Source organism: Rhinoraja longicauda, chromosome 40 (assembly GCF_053455715.1).
Source record: "Rhinoraja longicauda isolate Sanriku21f chromosome 40, sRhiLon1.1, whole genome shotgun sequence".
NCBI classification, from domain to species: domain Eukaryota; kingdom Metazoa; phylum Chordata; class Chondrichthyes; order Rajiformes; family Arhynchobatidae; genus Rhinoraja; species Rhinoraja longicauda.
Genome location: NC_135992.1, coordinates 343,859 through 361,078, shown reverse-complemented (window position 1 = coordinate 361,078; position 17,220 = coordinate 343,859). Strand labels below are relative to the sequence as shown.

At 52.5% G+C, this 17,220-nt stretch overlaps 1 protein-coding gene across 1 annotated transcript; it reads right to left on the bottom strand.

Moving 5' to 3' along the window:
- Positions 1 to 494: 494 nt before the first annotated feature.
- Positions 495 to 14,192, bottom strand: LOC144611513 (alpha-2-macroglobulin-like). The gene is made up of 6 exons (XM_078430646.1): positions 14,061 to 14,192; positions 12,574 to 12,646; positions 11,119 to 11,187; positions 10,883 to 10,988; positions 10,111 to 10,167; positions 495 to 602 (listed from the first exon to the last, which is right to left on the bottom strand). The coding sequence occupies exons 1-5, from the start codon at positions 14,108 to 14,110 to the stop codon at positions 10,118 to 10,120; spliced, it is 348 nt and encodes a 115-aa protein (XP_078286772.1). The 5' UTR covers positions 14,111 to 14,192; the 3' UTR covers positions 495 to 602; positions 10,111 to 10,117.
- Positions 14,193 to 17,220: the final 3,028 nt, after the last annotated feature.

Below are 17,220 nucleotides of genomic sequence, written 5' to 3'. Positions count from 1 at the left end.
CTATACGTTGTGTACCCCTGAATATTCAGTTCCCAGCCCTGGTCCTCTTGTAGCCATGTCTCAGTGATCCCCACATCATCATACTTGCCCATGACTAACAGCCTCAAGCTCATCCACTTTATTTTTTATACTACGCGCATTTAAATACAACACTTTAACTTCTGTATAATTTCTTTTCCCCTCTAGAACTTCTGTTCCCATTCTTCCGAGAGTCTTTTGCAATATCTCCTGGGAACTATGTCCTGGCGCTCCTCCATCCCTCTGTTCTACAACATTCCCCAGAGCTGACAGTTCACTGTGGTTAGGGAGCATGTGTGCAGTGCATGCGTGTGTGTACATATGCGTTTGTGCACGCTGCGTGTGTATGCACATGTGTGTGTGTGTGCATATGGGTGCGTATACATGCGTGTGTGTGCCACTGGAGTTGTGCCCCAAGCAAGGGGCAGGTGTGTACAGGATGGGGATGTGAGGATGAAGCAGAAACACGAGGGAGATTGATTTAGTCATTTATTGAGGCTGATTGTAGGCTGGAGATCGTTCTGGGCTTCTGTCCATCACTGGGAGTCTCTGTGTCCATCCCTCTCCACCCGCGGCCTCCTCCACTGTTAACACAGAGCACAGACTGTGAGTTTGGGTGTTTGCTGGCCTTGCCTAGCCTTGCCCAGCCCAGCCTCCTCCCTGGTTCCGTGCCAACGCCCCGGGGCTTTGCTTGTCAGGGTGGTATCTGGGTGCCAATGCCCCGGGGCTGCCAGCTTTGCTTGTCAGGGTGGTATCTGGGTGCCAATGCCCTGGGGCTTTGCTTGTCAGGGTGGTATCTGGGTGCCAACGCCCCGGGGCTTTGCTTGTCAGGGTGGTATCTGGGTGCCAACGCCCCGGGGCTTTGCTTGTCAGGGTGGTATCTGGGTGCCAACGCCCTGGGGCTTTGCTTGTCAGGGTGGTATCTGGGTGCCAATGCCCTGGGGCTTTGCTTGTCGGGGTGGTATCTGGGTGCCAATGCCCTGGGGCTACCAGCTTTGCTTGTCGGGGTGGTATCTGGGTGCCAGGTCAGAGGCGGTGCCCACTTGCTGGGCAGGTTGGTACAGTCAGGGAGTGGGTCCACACTGACCACATGGAGCCGTGCCCTTGAACAGCCGCCATGTTACTAGGGAGGGGGTTGCAGCAGGTAGACCCAGGGTCAGTCACGGAGTGCCCGGCCTGGACTGACACACCAGTACAGCAGAGGAACAGGCCCTTCGGCCCACAGCGCCTGGAGCGGTGATGTAATCCGGGCCACTACTCTGGAGGGAGTTGCAAGGGTCAGACCCAGGGGCAGTCACAGAGGGGCAGTGTAAATCCAGGCTTCATTCTGCTAAACCTCCTGCTGCCTTTACAGTCTCCACATCCAGTGGTGTAGCGGGTAGAGCTGCTGCTTTACAGCGCCAGAGACTCAGAGTGGATCCTATCCTGACTAGGATAGTGTTAGTGTACGGGTGCTGTCTGTTTGGAGTTTGCTCCTTCTCCCTGTGAGTGCGTGGGTTTCCTCTGGATGCCCGTTTCCTCCCACATTCCAAATACGTACAGGTTTGTAGGATAATTGGCTTTAGTGACTTTGTAAATGTTGACCAGTGTATAGGATAGTGTTAGGATCACTGGTCGGCACAGACATGCTTGGCTGAAGAGTCTGGGTCCATGCTTTATCTCTAAAGTCTAAAATCCTTGCTGTGATTTATAAAGCTTCCTGATTGATATTCGCAATGAAGGCAGGCCCCCAAAACCATACAAAGTGCAGGAGTAACTCAGCAGGTCAGGCAGCATCTTGAAGATCATGGATTGGGGTCTGGACCCTTCTTCAAACTTCATACCAAATGCCTTCTTTTCCACTCTATCTGCTTGAAGGGAGCTGTGAATTTGGAGCCCAATATCCCTCTGCACTTGTTAACGGTTCTTCCATTAACTATACATTTCCCCCCTGTGTTTGACCTCCCAAAGTGCAATAGCTTGGAGGTGAAACAGCACACGGAGTTGCCCTTTCCTGGGGAGTAGATGTGATGAGCTATGAGGTACTACACAGCAATGAGTTGTGGATGCGACCCAGTCATAGAGTGAAACAGTGTGGAAACAGCCCTTCGGCCCACACCGCCCAACATGCCCCTTGCACCTGTCAGCATTTGCTCCAAATCCCTCCAAACCTGTCCTATCCATGTACCTGTCTAACTGCTTCTTAAATGTTGGGATAGTCCCAACTACCTCCTCTGGCAGCTTGTTCCATACACCCACCACCATTTGTGTGAAAAGGTTACCCCCTCAGATTCCTCAATGGTACATACCACTACCCTCCCCAATCGGCACATCTACACCTAACACTGCCTCACGATAGGCACCAGCACCATCAAGGACAGACACAAAGTGCTGGAGTGACTCACTGGAGAACATGGACAAGTGACGTTTCAGGTCGAACCCTTCTTCAGGTATCCCTGTTTTTCAGATATGCTACCCGACCCGTTAAGTTACTCCAGCACTTTGTATCTTCTTTGTAAACCAACATCTGCAGTTTCTTGTATCTCCAGCATATCCAATGGCCACTCACACCTGGTCCTGCCCAAGGGAAGATATAAAAGCTGGAAAGCATGTGCACCAGATACTAGAACAGCTCCTGCCCACTGTTACCTGTGTAGTGAGCACTCCTCACATACGCTAAGAATGAATTCCCCATCTCCCAATCCACCACCTTGCTGCCCTTACACTTTTATTACCTGCACTTCCTCTGTAGCTGTGACACTATGTTCTACAGGCTGCTTATCAACTTTCTCCATTACTTGTGTACGGTATGAGTTGCATACATGTAGAAATCATCTTTTCACTGTACCTATAACGTGACAATAACATGTGACAATAACAAGCCAATGCCATCACGTCTGGAACACTGCATGTCCCAAAGCTCTTTTTACTTTATATAAATGATATTTGTAAGGTGTCAAAAATGTCACATTTAGTTATAGTTGCGGATGACACAAATTTATTTTGTTCAGGGAAAAACTTAAGCAACTTTTGGACACAGTTAAAGGGGAATTGGAAACCCTAAGGAAGAGGTTTGATACTAATAAATTGTCATTAAATCTAAGTAAAACAAAATTTATTGCGTTTGGAAATTGTAAAATAAATTCTGAGGTAACACATGATTAATGATGTAGAAATTGAAAGAGTGTATGAAAATAAATTCTTGCGAGTGATAATAGATCATAAACTCTGTTGGAAACCTCACATAAATCAAATCAAAACTGTTTAAATCCATTGCAATACTGCACAAAACTAAGGCCATTTTGATTCAAAATTCACTATATATTTAATATTTCTGACTCATTGTTCCATACATTGCATATTGTGTGAAGTATGAGGAAACACCTACAAAACTAGCACTAATTCAATCTTTATACTGCAAAAAAGAGCCATAAGAATTGTCAATAAGGCTGGTTATAATGACCCAACTAACCCATTATTTATGAAATCATATGCCCTAAAGTTTATGGACCTAGTAGACTTTAATACTGTACAAATAATGTTTAGAGCAAAAGGAAGAACACTTCCTGACTGTGTCCAAGGTTTGTTTACAGTGAGGGAGAGCAGGTATCCACTCAGGGGTAATTATATGTTTGAAAAAAAGGACAAATGTGAAAAATAGATGTGTGACTGTTAAAGGGTCAATTTATGGAATAGTTGCAACAATGAATTAGGGAAGTCAAGGACAACATAAAAATAAAGAGAAGTATAACATAGCAAAGAAGAGCGGGAAGCCAGAGGATTGGGACTCTTAAAGAGCAACAGAACATAACTAAAAAGGCAATACGGGGAGAAAAGATGAGGTACGAAGGTAAGCTAGCCAATAATATAAAGGAGGATAGTAAAAGCTTCTTTAGGTATGTGAAGAGGAAAAAAATAGTTAAGGCAAATGTGGGTCCCTTGAAGACAGGAGCAGGGGAATTTATTATGGGGAACAAGGAAATGGCAGACGAGTTGAACCGGTACTTTGGATCTGTCTTCACTAAGGAGGATACAAACAATCTCCCAGATGTTCTAGTGGCCAGAGATCCTACGGTGACGGAGGAACTGAAGGAAATTCACATTGGGCAGGAAATGGTGTTGGGTAGACTGATGGGACTGAAGGCTGATAAATCCCCAGGGCCTGATGGTCTGCATCCCAGGGTACTTAAGGAGGTGGCGCTAGAAACTGTGGACGCATTGGTGATCATCCTCCTCTGGGAGGAGCCAGCGCTGCCGTCGCAGCTGCGGCTTGCCTGCAGTCCGTCTGTCTTTTGTGTTTTTTGTTGTTTTTGTATGAATTGTAGTTTTAATATGGTGTAGTGTTTGTATGTTATGTTTGGGGGGTGGGAGGGAACGGGAACTGTAAAATTCTCTCTCCCGAACGGAGACGCGACCTTTGTTTCTGTGTCGTGTCTCCGTTCCCGCTGCGGCCTACCACTGGCCATGCACCTGGGACCACCTGGGGCTCTGGTTCGCAGAGCCCGCGGCCCGGACTCACCACCTGCGGCGCTGGCTGCCTGCGGATGCTACGGGAGCGGCTGCGATTCGTCTCCGGAGGCTCCGGCGCGGGCCGCGTGGACGTCGGAAGCCCGCAGGCCCCTGGATGGGGGCCGACATCGGGAGCTCCGGCAGCGGCAGAGGCAGCGTGTTCGCCCGCCCCGAATCGCGGGGCTTGGGTCGGCCCGCCGCGGACCTTTCACCGTCCGGCGCGGCCTGAAATAGGCCGTTGACCTTTCACCGCCCAGCGGCGGCTTCAATATCGGGAGCCCCGACCGCCCCGACGTGGCAAATCCAACAGCCTGACCGCGGAAGACGGCAGGGAAGAGAAAAAGACATTTTTGGCCTTCCATCACAGTGAGGAGGGACTGGAGGAGACTCACTGTGATGGATGTTTCTTTTTGTTTGGTGTTAGTTTGTGATTGTATGTGTTATTGCATTTTTATTGATTATTCTTATTGGTCTTATTGTTTAACTGCGGGTAATGTTTCATTTCACTACACATTTATGTGTATGTAACAAATAAACGACTATTGACTATTTTCCAATGTTCTATAGATTCAGGATCAGTTCCTGTGGATTGGAGGGTAGCTAATGTTATCCCACTTTTTAAGAAAGGAGGGAGAGAGAAAACAGGAAATTATAGACCAGTTAGTCTTACATCAGTGGTGGGGAAGATGCTGGAGTCAATTATAAAAGACAAAATTGCGGAGCATTTGGATAGCAGTAACAGGATCGTTCCGAGTCAGCATGGATTTACGAAGGGGAAATCATGCTTGACTAATCTTCTGGAATTTTTTGAGGATGTAACTAGGAAAATGGACAGGGGGATGTGGTGTACCTTGACTTTCAGAAAGCCTTCGACAAGGTCCCACATAGGAGATTAGTGGGCAAAATTAGACCATATGATATTGGGGGTAGGGTACTGACATGGATAGAAAATTGGTTGATAGACAGAAAGCAAAGAGTGGGGATAAATGGGTTCCTTTCAGAATGGCAGGCAGTGACTAGTGGGGTACCGCAAGGCTCGGTGCTGGGACCGCAGCAAATTACAATATACATTAATGACTTGGATGAAGGGATTAAAAGTAACATTAGCAAATTTGCAGATGACACAAAGCTGGGTGGCAGTGTGAACAGTGAGGAAGATGCTATGTGGTTGCAGTGTGACTTGGACAGGTTGTGTGAGTGGGCGGATGCATGGCAAATGCAGTTTAATGTGGATAAGTGTGAGGTTATCCACTTTTGGGGTAAGAATAGGAAGGCAAATTATTAAAGAGATCAGGGGGTATGGAGTGAAGGCAGGTACAGGTTACTGAGTTGGATGATCAGCCATGATCATATTGAATGGCGGTGCAGGCTCGAAGGGCCGAATGGCCTACTCCTGCACCTATTTTCTATGTTTCTATCTGAATGGTGTCAAGTTAGGAACGGGGACGTACAACGAGATCTGGGTGTCCTAGTGCATCATTCACTGAAAGGAAGCATGCAGATACAGCAGGCAGTGAAGAAAGCCAATGGAATGTTGGCCTTCATAACAAGAGGAGTTGAGTATAGGAGCAAAGAGGTCGTTCTACAGTTGTACAGGGCCCTAGTGATACCGCACCTAGAGTACTGTGTGCAGTTTTGGTCTCCAAATTTGAGGAAGGATATTCTTGCTATTGAGGGCGTGCAGCGTAGGTTTACTAGGTTAATTCCTGGAATGGCGGGACTGTCATATGTTGAAAGACTGGAGTGACTAGGTTTGTATACACTGGAATTTAGAAGGATGAGAGGGGATCTTATCAAAACATATAAGATTATTAAAGGAGGATTATTACACGTTTAGAGGCAGGAAACATGTTCCCAATGTTGGGGGAGTCCATGACAGAAATGAAGTTTCTTGATTATATTTGTTTTTCTTTCTATGTTTTGTTGATCTGCTTCTGACTTATGAGGTTGTGTTTTTTTAATGATATTTTATTTTATTGTTTTGTTTCACTGCTATTCTGGCTAGTTAGGGCAATGCTTTGTTAAGTATTAAGGGAAGAAACAATAACCTTTGCCTTCTGCCTATACCTGTTTTTTGGTCAGACACTATCATGTGTGATTATTTTGTTTTATTTTTGATGTATTGATTTCGTACTATTTAACTTTCACAATTGTATGGTCAATCTGTTGTATTGTATTGACCAAAAAAATAAATAGAAATATGATCAGCCGTGTTGCCACGCCAACACACATGCCCATCCACATGGGTGCACCCACCATTCCCTGGCCACCTTGCCCCGTCCTACGTCTGTACAGTGCTGCCCTGCGTGTCAAGCCTCCCTGGGCACAATAGCCACCAGCCTGGAATGGCAGCCATGCCAACAAGCTGAGACCATGAGACACCAGTGGTCTGTTTGGGGCCGGGTACTTTGGGCAGGATCATAGCCTGGAGCTCCCACAATGCCAGCTGTCTATGTGGCAGCGATGTTGGCACAGTGAAGCCCACACAAGATGTCGGTAGATATGTTGGCACAGTGATGCCAATGCAGGTTGCCAGTAGATATGTTGGCACGGTGATGCCCACACTGGATGCAAGAAGCTGCAGAGAGCGGGCGATTCTGCCCAGCCCATCAGGGTCACAGCCCTGCCTCCGTCTCCAGGTGCTGCCCGACCAAGTGGGCATCTACCATCAAGGACCACACCTCTTCCCACTGCCACCAGAGCGCAGGAGGTTTCGAAGCCTGAATCCACACCACCAGCTTCAGGGACAGTCACGTTCCCACAACGAGAGTCATAGAGTTACACAGCACGGAGATAAATAGGCCCTCAGCCCAACCTGCCCATGCTGACCAAGATGTCCAGTCCAGGCTCCTTCCATCTTCCCGAAATAGGCCCTCAGCCCAACCTGCCCATGCTGACCAAGGTGTCCAGTCCAGGCTCCTTCCATCTTCCCGAAATAGGCCCTCAGCCCAACCTGCCCATGCTGACCAAGGTGTCCAGTCCAGGCTCCTTCCATCTTCCCACTTTTGGCCAATATTCTTCGCAACCTTTCCTATCAATATCCTTGACTAAGTGTCTTTTAAATGTTGTTATATTACCCTAATTACCTCCTCTGGCAGCTCCTTACCTATAACCACTACCCTCTGAGTGAAAAAGTTGCCCTTCTGGCTACGATGAAATCTTTCCCCTCACCATAAACCTATGTACTCTGGGTAAAAGACTGTGCATTCACCCGATCGATGTCCTGATACCTCCTCCCTCCACTCCGCCCAAGGATCCCGACAGTCTTTTCAGGTGAGGCTTGCAACTCCTCCAACCTCATCTACTGTGTCTGCTGTTTCAGGTATATCGGCGAATCGAAGTGCAGGCTCAGCGATCGTTTCGCTGAACACCTCCGCTAAGTCTGCCTAAACCTACCTGATCTCCTGGTTGCTAAACTTTAATTCCCCCCCCCCCCCCCCATTCCCATACTGACCTTTCTATCCTAGGCAGAAATTGTCAGAGTGAGACCAAACACAAATTGGAGGACCAGCATCTCATGTTTTGCTCGGGCAGCTGGGGTGGTATGAATCTTGATTGCTCACCTTTGTATTCCCTGTCTCTCTCTCCATCCATTCCCTCCCTCTCTCTCTCTCCATCCATTCCCTCTCTCTCTCTCTCTCTCTCTCTCTCTCTCTCTCTCTCTCTCTCCATCCCTTCCCCACCTGTCGGACCAGATTCAAAGTGGTCTTGTTAAGTCTCATTGTCTGTAACTCACTTTCACCCAATAAACAGTTAACAATCACCTGTTTCCTTTATCATCATCACTTTTTTGCATGTCTTTCATTCATTATTCTTAATTGTTACTGTATGTTTGTGTTGTCATTTGTGAGCGGAGCACCAAGGCACATTCCTTGTATATGCATATACTTGGCCAATAAACGTATTCATTCATTCATTCATTCATTCAATGTCTCTCTCTACATCACCGTCCATATCTCTCGTTTCCCTTTCCCCTGATTCTCCAGTCTGAAGAAGGGTCTCGACCTGAAACGTCACCTATTCCTTTTCTGCTGAGATGCTGTGACCCGCTGAGTTACTCCAGCGTTTTGTGTCTATCTGTGGTTTAAACCAGCATCAACAATCCCTTCCTACACTTCCCTCCTGGTCTCTCTCTGTGTCAGGCAAGTATCTTCCTGCATTTTACGTTAGTGAGGATGTAGCTGGGATTGAGGGCCTGGGCTATGGGGAGAGGTTGGGCAGAATGGAGCACGGGAGGCTGAGGAGTGATCATACAGAGATGGATAAAATCATGAGGAAATAGAGACGGGGAACACACGGCCTTTTACGCACGGCAGGGAAATCAAATACAAGAGGTCGTATGTTGTGACCCCAGTCCCCACCCCCAGTGTGACCCCAGTCCCCCCCAGTGTGACCCCAGTCCCCCCCAGTGTGACCCCAGTCCCCCCCAGTGTGACCCTAGTCCCCCCCAGTGTGACCCCAGTCCCCACCCCCAGTGTGACCCGTCCCCAGTGTGACCCCAGTCCCCCCCAGTGTGACCCCAGTCCCCCCCAGTGTGACCCTAGTCCCCCCCAGTGTGACCCCAGTCCCCACCCCCAGTGTGACCCGTCCCCAGTGTGACCCCAGTCCCCCCCAGTGTGACCCCAGTCCCCCCAGTGTGACCCCAGTCCCCCCCCCAGTGTGACTCCAGTCCCCACCCCCAGTGGGACCCGTCCCTAGTGTGACCCCCCCTTCCCATCTTCCAGTGTGACCCCAGTCCCCATCTTCCAGTGTGACCCCACCCCCCATTGTGATCCCACTCCCCAGTGTGACCCCACCCCCCATTGTGATCCCACTCCCCAGTGTGACCCCACCCCTAGTGTGACCCCCCTCCCTCCCAATGTGACCCCACACCCGTTTAACTCTACACCCGTGTGACCCCACTCCCCCCTCCAGTGTGACCCCACACCCCTGTGTAACCCCACCCCTAGTGTGACCCCCCTCCCTCTCAATGTGACCCCACACTCCTGTTTAACCCCACACCCCAGTGTGACCCCACTCCCCCTCCAGTGTGACCCCCCTCCCTCTCAATGTGACCCCACACCCCTGTGTAACCCCACCCCTAGTGACCCCACTCCCCCCTCCAGTGTGACCCCACACCCCTGTTAACCCTTCACCCCAGTGTGACCCCACTCCCCCTCCAGTGTGACCCCACACCCCTGTGTGACCCCCCTCCCTCCCAATGTGACCCCACACCCGTTTAACCCTACACCCCAGTGTGACCCCACTCCCCCTCCAGTGTGACCCCCACTCCCCCCTCCAGTGTGACCCTACACCCCTGTTTAACCCTTCACCCGTGTGACCCCACTCCCCCCTCCAGTGTGACCCCACTCCCCCTCCAGTGTGACCCCACTCCCCCTCCAGTGTGACCCCACTCCCCCCTCCAGTGTGACCCCACTCCCCCTCCAGTGTGACCCCCACTCCCCCCTCCAGTGTGACCCCCACTCCCCCCTCCAGTGTGACCCCACTCCTTCAGTGGTGACCCAACTCTTGCCGTGATGATCCTGCCAGATTGGGGGAAGAAGGGGCAGAGGGAAAAAGGGGGAGAGGGGAGAGCAGGAAAAGGGAGAGGGGGGAAATACTCACTGATTTGCTAATCCTCGCTTGAAGTGGGCCACTGGTACCCAGCGATGGCGGCCTCGTCTAGCAGAGAGAGAGAGAGAGAGAGAGAGAGAGAGAGAGAGAGAGAGAGAGAGAGAGAGTGAGGTGATTTACCAACGAGGGTGGGTGGAGGGAGGCAGGGTAGATATATGGTGGATGGAGGGAGGGAATAGAGGGTGGAGGGAGGGAGGAGTGGTGAAAGGAGGGAGGGTGGAAGAGCGTGCAGAGGGTAGAGGAGGAAGTGAAGGGTGGAGGAGGGAGGGAGTGGGAGAGGGAGGGGCAGGAGGAGGGTAGTGAGGGTGAGTGGAGGGGGGGCAGGGGGAGGCAGGGAGGGTGGAGTGAGGGAGGGACAGGAGGAGGGTGGGAGGGTGGAGTCAGGGAGGGGCAGAAGGAGGGGGGTGAGGGTGGAGTGAGGGAGGGGCAGGAGGAGGGTGGGAGGGTGAGTGGAGGGAGGGGCAGGAGGAGGGGGGTGAGGGTGGAGTGAGGGAGGGGCAGGAGGAGGGGGGTGAGGGTGGAGTGAGGGAGGGGCAGGAGGAGGGTGGGAGGGTGAGTGGAGGGAGGGGCAGGAGGAGGGTGGGAGGGTAGAGTGAGGGAGGGTGGGGCAGGAGGAGGGTGGGAGGGTGGAGTGAGGGAGGGGCAGGAGGAGGGGGGTGGGAGGGTGGAGTGAGGGAGGGAGGGGCAGGAGGAGGGGGGTGAGGGTGGAGTGAGGGAGGGGCAGGAGGAGGGGGGTGGGGGTGAGGGTGGCGCTGGACCCTACCGGTCACGTAGTAATCATAGACAGAGACATGGGCCTCCTGCAGGTTTTCCACAGGGAATTTCTGGAAGATGCTGACGGAGAGGGTGAGGGTCTGGCCGGCGTCCATCTGTGGGAGCAGCGGGGGGTCAGTCCAGGACCACAGCCTCTCCCCGTCTAAAACCCCCACCCCACCCACCCTCCCCCTTCATCTCCTGTCACCCTCCCCCACCCCCAGTCCCCCACACGACCCCCCTCACCTTTTCAATGTACATCAGGAAATGTCCGTCCTTTGACTCGATGCGACTCACACCCACGGGCATCGTGGTCTGGAGCGAGAGGCAAAGAGCATCAGTAACTGCCCTGAATGGAGGCGGCAGCCCCTCCACCCCCTCTACCTCTCCCCTCCCTGTTCCGGAGGGAGAAGGGGGGGGGTGCAGCAGGCCATTCCCCTCCCTCCCCCTCGTTGTGGGGGGATCCCCATGAGGATGTGACAGGTAACATGGATGAAGGGGAGCCAGTGGATGTAGTGTATCTAGATTGTCAGCAAGCCTTTGATTAGGTCCCACACGGGAGATTGGTGGCCAAAATTAGAGCACATGGTATTGGGGGTAGGGTGTTGACATGGATAGAGAATTGGTTGGCAGACAGGAAGCAAAGAGTAGGAGTAAACGGGTCCTTTTAGGAATGACAGGCAGTGGAGAGTGGAGTGCCACAAGGCTCGGTGTTGGGGCCGCAACTGTTTACCATATATATTAATGATTTGGATGACGGAATTAGAAGTAACACTAGCAAGTTTGCAGATGACACAAAGCTGGGTGGCAGTGTGAACTGTGAAGAGGATGTTAGGAGGTTGCAGGGTGACTTGGAGTTGAGTGAGTGGGCAGATGTAGTATAATGTAGATAAATGTGAGGTTATCCACTTTGGCGGCAAAAACAAGGAGGCAGATTATTATCTCAATGGTGTCAGATTAGGTAAGGGGAGGTGCAGCGAGATCTGGGTGTCCTTGTACACCAGTCACTGAAAGTAAGCGTGCAGGTACAGCAGGCAGTGAAGAAAGCGAATGGCATGTTGGCCTTCATAACGAGAGGATTTGAGGACAGGAGCAAAGAGGTCCTTCTGCAGTTGTACAGGGTCCTGGTGAGACCACATCTGGAGTATTGTGTACAGTTTTGGTCTCCTAATTTGAGGAAGGACGTCCATGCTATTGAGGCAGTGCAGCGTAGGTTCACGAGATTGATCCCTGGGATGGAGGGACTGTCATATGAGAAAAGATTGGAAAGACTAGGCTTGTATTCACTGGAGTTTAGAAGGATGAGAGGGGATGTTATAGAGACATATACAATTATAAAAGCTAGATGCAGGAAAAATGTTCTCAATGTTGGGGAGTCCAGAACCAGGGGCCACAGTCTAAGAATAAAGGGGGGGCCATTTAAAACTGAGGTGAGAAGAAACCTTTTCACCCAGAGAGTTGTGAATTTGTGGAATTCTCTCCCACAGAGGGCAGTGGAGGACAAATCACTGGATGAATTTAAAAGAGAGTTAGATAGAGCTCTGGGGGCTAGTGGAATCAAGGGATATGGGGAGAAGACAGGCACGGGTTACTGATGGTGGATGATCAGCCATGATCACAATGAATGGCGGTGCTGGCTCAAAGGGCCAATTGGCCTCCTCCTGCACCTATTGTCTATGTTTCTATGCCCGCGCCCCGTACCTGGGGGGAAAACCCAGAGAGCATCTTCACGTTCACGATCACCATGTTGGAGACGTTGCGGGATCCCGTGTAACTGTGGGGCAACATGGTAACACACGTGAACACACAGGACACGGGAACATATGGGAACACACGGGAACGCACGGGGCACGAGAACACACGATCACACATGGGGCATCTGAACATGGGCACAAGCAGGAATATGTGGGAACACGCAATCACATGATCACAGATGGGAACACACAGGGCACGGGAATAAACGAACCCACAGTAACACACGGGACACATGGACATAAGGTCACACACGGGACACACGGACACATGGACACAAGGTCACACACGGGAGGAAATGGGGACTCACAGGACGGGAACACACAGGAGCACACAGTTATACACAGAGCATGGGAACACCACCCCGAGTCACAGTACGAGGGATCAAATGGCCCCTCCCCCCAGACAGCCCCACCCCCCAGACAGCCCCTCCCCCAGACAGCCCCACCCCCAGACAGCCCCACCCCCCAGACAGCCCCTCCCCCCAGACAGCACACCCCCCAGACAGCCCCTCCCCCCAGACAGCCCCTCCCCAGACAGCCCCACCCCCAGACAGCCCCTCCCCCCAGACAGCCCCTCCCCCCAGACAGCACACCCCCCAGACAGCACACCCCCCAGACAGCACACCCCCCAGACAGCACACCCCCCAGACAGCCCCACCCCCCAGACAGCCCACCCCCCCAGACAGCACACCCCCCAGACAGCCCCACCCCCCCCAGACAGCCCCACCCCCCAGACAGCACACCCCCAGACAGCCCCACCCCCCGACAGCACACCCCCCAGACAGCCCCACCCCCCCAGACAGCACCCCCCCCAGACAGCCCCACCCCCCCAGACATCCCACCCCCAGACAGCCCCACCCCCCAGACAGCCCCTCCCCCCAGACAGCACACCCCCCAGACAGCCCCACCCCCCCAGACAGCCCCTCCCCCCAGACAGCCCCACCCCCCAGACAGCCCCACCCCCAGACAGCCCCTCCCCCCAGACAGCCCCTCCCCCCAGACAGCCCCACCCCCCAGACAGCCCCTCCCCCCAGACAGCCCCACCACCCAGACAGCCCTTCTCTACTGCCCCAGGTGGCCTGTCTACCCCCAGATGGTCCGTCTACCCCCTGTATGGTTCCTACCCTGCCCCAGACAGCTCATCTCACTGCAGACAACCAATCCTCACTGCCCAGAGAGCCCCTGCCACAGATGGCCCATTCCAACCACAGACTGCCCATCTCTGCCGCCCCAGACGACCCGTCGCCCCTCAGACCGCCCGTCTCCACTGCCCAGATGAACTGTCCACTGCCCCAGACGGCCCATCTCCCCCCGATGCTCCCTCCCCCTCAGGTGGCCCCTCCCCCCAGACAGCCCTCCCCCCAGACAGCCCCAGGACAACCCCACCACCCAGACGGCCCCATCACCCAGACGGCCCCAGACGGCGGAGCTCACGTGACATTGATGAGCAGCATTGCCACCGTCTCGTGCAGCATTGGCATCATCACAAGCGGCTCCAGACGGAGGGAGAGCTGGAAGGCGGCAGCGCCCACAGACGGCAGCGTGTGGTAGCGGAGAGACGTCTGGGGCAGGGGGGGGGGGAGGGGGAAGGATCAGTACATCACTCACTCACCATTCTCTCCACCCTTCCCTCACTCTACCCTCCCTCTCTCCTACCTCACTCACCCTCTACCCTCCCTCACTGCTCCCACACCCCTGCCTCACTACAACATCCACCCCTCCTCCCTCCCTCCTCACCCCTCCCTCCCTCCCTCCTCACCCCTCCTCCCTCCCTCCTCACCCCTCCCTCCTCACCCCTCCCTCCCTCCCTCCTCACCCCTCCTCCCTCCCTCCTCACTCCTCCCTCCTCACCCCTCCCTCCCTCCCTCCTCACCCCTCCCTCCCTCCTCACCCCTCCCTCCCTCCCTCCTCACCCCTCCTCCCTCCCTCCTCACCCCTCCCTCCTCACCCCTCCTCCCTCCCTCCTCACCCCTCCCTCCTCACCCCTCCCTCCCTCCCTCCTCACCCCTCCTCCCTCCCTCCTCACCCCTCCCTCCTCACCCCTCCCTCCTCACCCCTCCCTCCCTCCCTCCTCACCCCTCCCTCCCTCCCTCCTCACCCCTCCTCCCTCCCTCCTCACCTCTCCCTCCATACCTCCCTACTCCCTGGAAGGTTAGATCCCATGGGATCCAAGGAGAGAAGGATGAGAGGGGATCTTAATGAAAGGACTGGACAAGTTTGATGCAGGAAAAATGTTCCCAATGTTGGGGAGTCCAGAACCAGGGGCCACAGGCTTAGAATAAAGGGGAGACCATTTAAAACTGCGGTGAGAAAAAACCTTTTCACCCTGAAAGTTGTGAATTTGTGGAATTCTCTGCCACAGAGGGCAGTGGAGGCCAATTCACTGGATGGATTTAAAAGAGAGTTAGATAGGGCTCTAGGGGCTAGTGGAATCAAGGGATATGGGGAGAAGGCAGGCACGGGTTACTGATTGTGGATGATCAGCCATGATCACAATGAATGGCGGTGCTGGCTCGAAGGGCCAAATGGCCTCCTCCCATATTTTCTATGCTTCCATGTTTCTATGATAACTGAATGCATAGAACATTGGCTTGATGGGTGATGGTGGAAGGGTGCTTCTCAGAGTGGAGACCTGTGACTAATGGTGTACCTCAGGGTTTGGTGCTGCACCTGTTACTGTCTGTCATCTACATTGATGATTTGGATGAGAACGCACATGGCAAGATGAGCAAGTTTGCTGATGATAGCAACGTGAGTGGTTTTGCAGATAATGAAGATGGTTGTGAACGATTGCAGCAGGATCTGGATCGATTGGCCTGGTGGGCTGAGGAATGGTTGATGGAATTTAATATGGAGAAATGTGAGATGTTGCATTTTGGGAAGTCCAACATGGACAGTGAATGGTAATAATAATAATAATAATAATGCATTACATTTATATAGCGCTTTTCAAACACTCAAAGACGCTTTACAGGGATTACTAGAACATAGAGAAGAAAATAAATAGATAAATAAGTAAACGAACAGAAAAAGGAGACAGAAGGTGAGGTGACCTTCAGTGGTTGAAGGCAGTGCTGAACAGGTGAGACTTCAGTGATGTTTTGAATGTGGTGAGTGAGGAGGAGTCTCTGACGGTTTGGGGTAGTGAGTTCCAGAGGGTGGGAGCAGCGATGGAGAAAGCCCTGTCCCCCCAGGATCTGAGTTTGGTCCGGATGGGGGGGACAGGAGATTGGCAGCAACAGAGCGGAGGGTGCAGGTGGGAGTGTGCCTGTGGAGGAGGTCAGTCAGGTAGGATGGGGCCAGGTTATGGAGGGCTTTGTATGTCATGAGGAGGATTTTGTACTGGATTCTCTGGGGGATGGGGAGCCAGTGGAGCTTGTAAAGGACGGGGGTGATATGGTCACGGATCGGGGAGTGGGTGAGTAGACGGGCAGCGGAGTTTTGAATGTATTGAAGTTTACTGATAATTTTTGAGGGTGAGCCATAGAGGAGGCTGTTGCAGTAGTCCAGACGGGAGGTGATGAAGGCGTGGATGAGGGTTTCTGCAGCTGTGGAGGAGAGGGATGGACGGAGACGGGCAATGTTTTTGAGGTGGAAGAAGGCTGTCTTGGTGATGTGTTTGATGTGTTTGTCGAAGGAGAGGGTTTGATCAAAGATGATTCCAAGATTCCGGATGTGAGGGGAGGTGGATACTGGAAGACCATCAATATTGAGGATGAAGTTTTGGGTGGATTTGGTGAGCGCTTTTGGACCAATGATGATGATTTCGGATTTGTTGCAGTTGAATTTGATTGAAGCCAAGATTTTATTTCAGTGATGCAGTTTGTCAGTGTAGAGTGTGTGGTGAGGGAGATTGACTTGGTGGAGATGAGGAGCTGGATATCATCGGCGAAGCAGTGGAAGTTGAGACCATGACGGCGGATTAATTGACTAAGGGGGAACAGGTAGAGGATGAAGAGGAGGGGGCCAAGGACTGAGCCTTGGGGGACACCTTGGGGGAGGGGAGCGGTGGGGGATTTACAGTTGTTAATGGAGATGAACTGGTGCCTGTCAGAGAGGTAAGATTTGAACCAGGATAGGGCTGTGCCAGTGATGTTAAAGGAGGTTTCAAGTCGGGTGAGGAGAATGGAGTGATTTATGGTGTCAAAGGCGGTGCTGAGGTCAAGTAGGATGAGGATGTTGAGGTTACCAGCGTCGGAGGAGAGGAAAAGATCGTTTGTGATTTTGAGGAGCGCAGTTTCAGTACAGTGGTTGGAGCGGAATCCGGATTGGAAAGTTTCATACAGGTTATTGGTAGAGAGGTGGTATTTGAGTTGAGAAGCTACAGCGCGTTCCAAAACTTTGGACAGAAAGGGTAGGTTGGAGATTGGTCTGAAGTTGTTTGGGGTGTCAGGGTTGAGACCAGGTTTTTTCAGAATGGGGGTGACAGCAGCGATTTTGAGGGATGGCGGGACGATGCCAGTGGACAGGGAGGAGTTTATTGTTGCAGTGATAAGTGGAGATAAGTGGTAGGGCCCTGGGGAGTGATCGAGGAGGTCATGGTCTTGAAGGTGTAGTCTCAGATAGATAGCGTGGCCAAAAAGGCATTTGACAC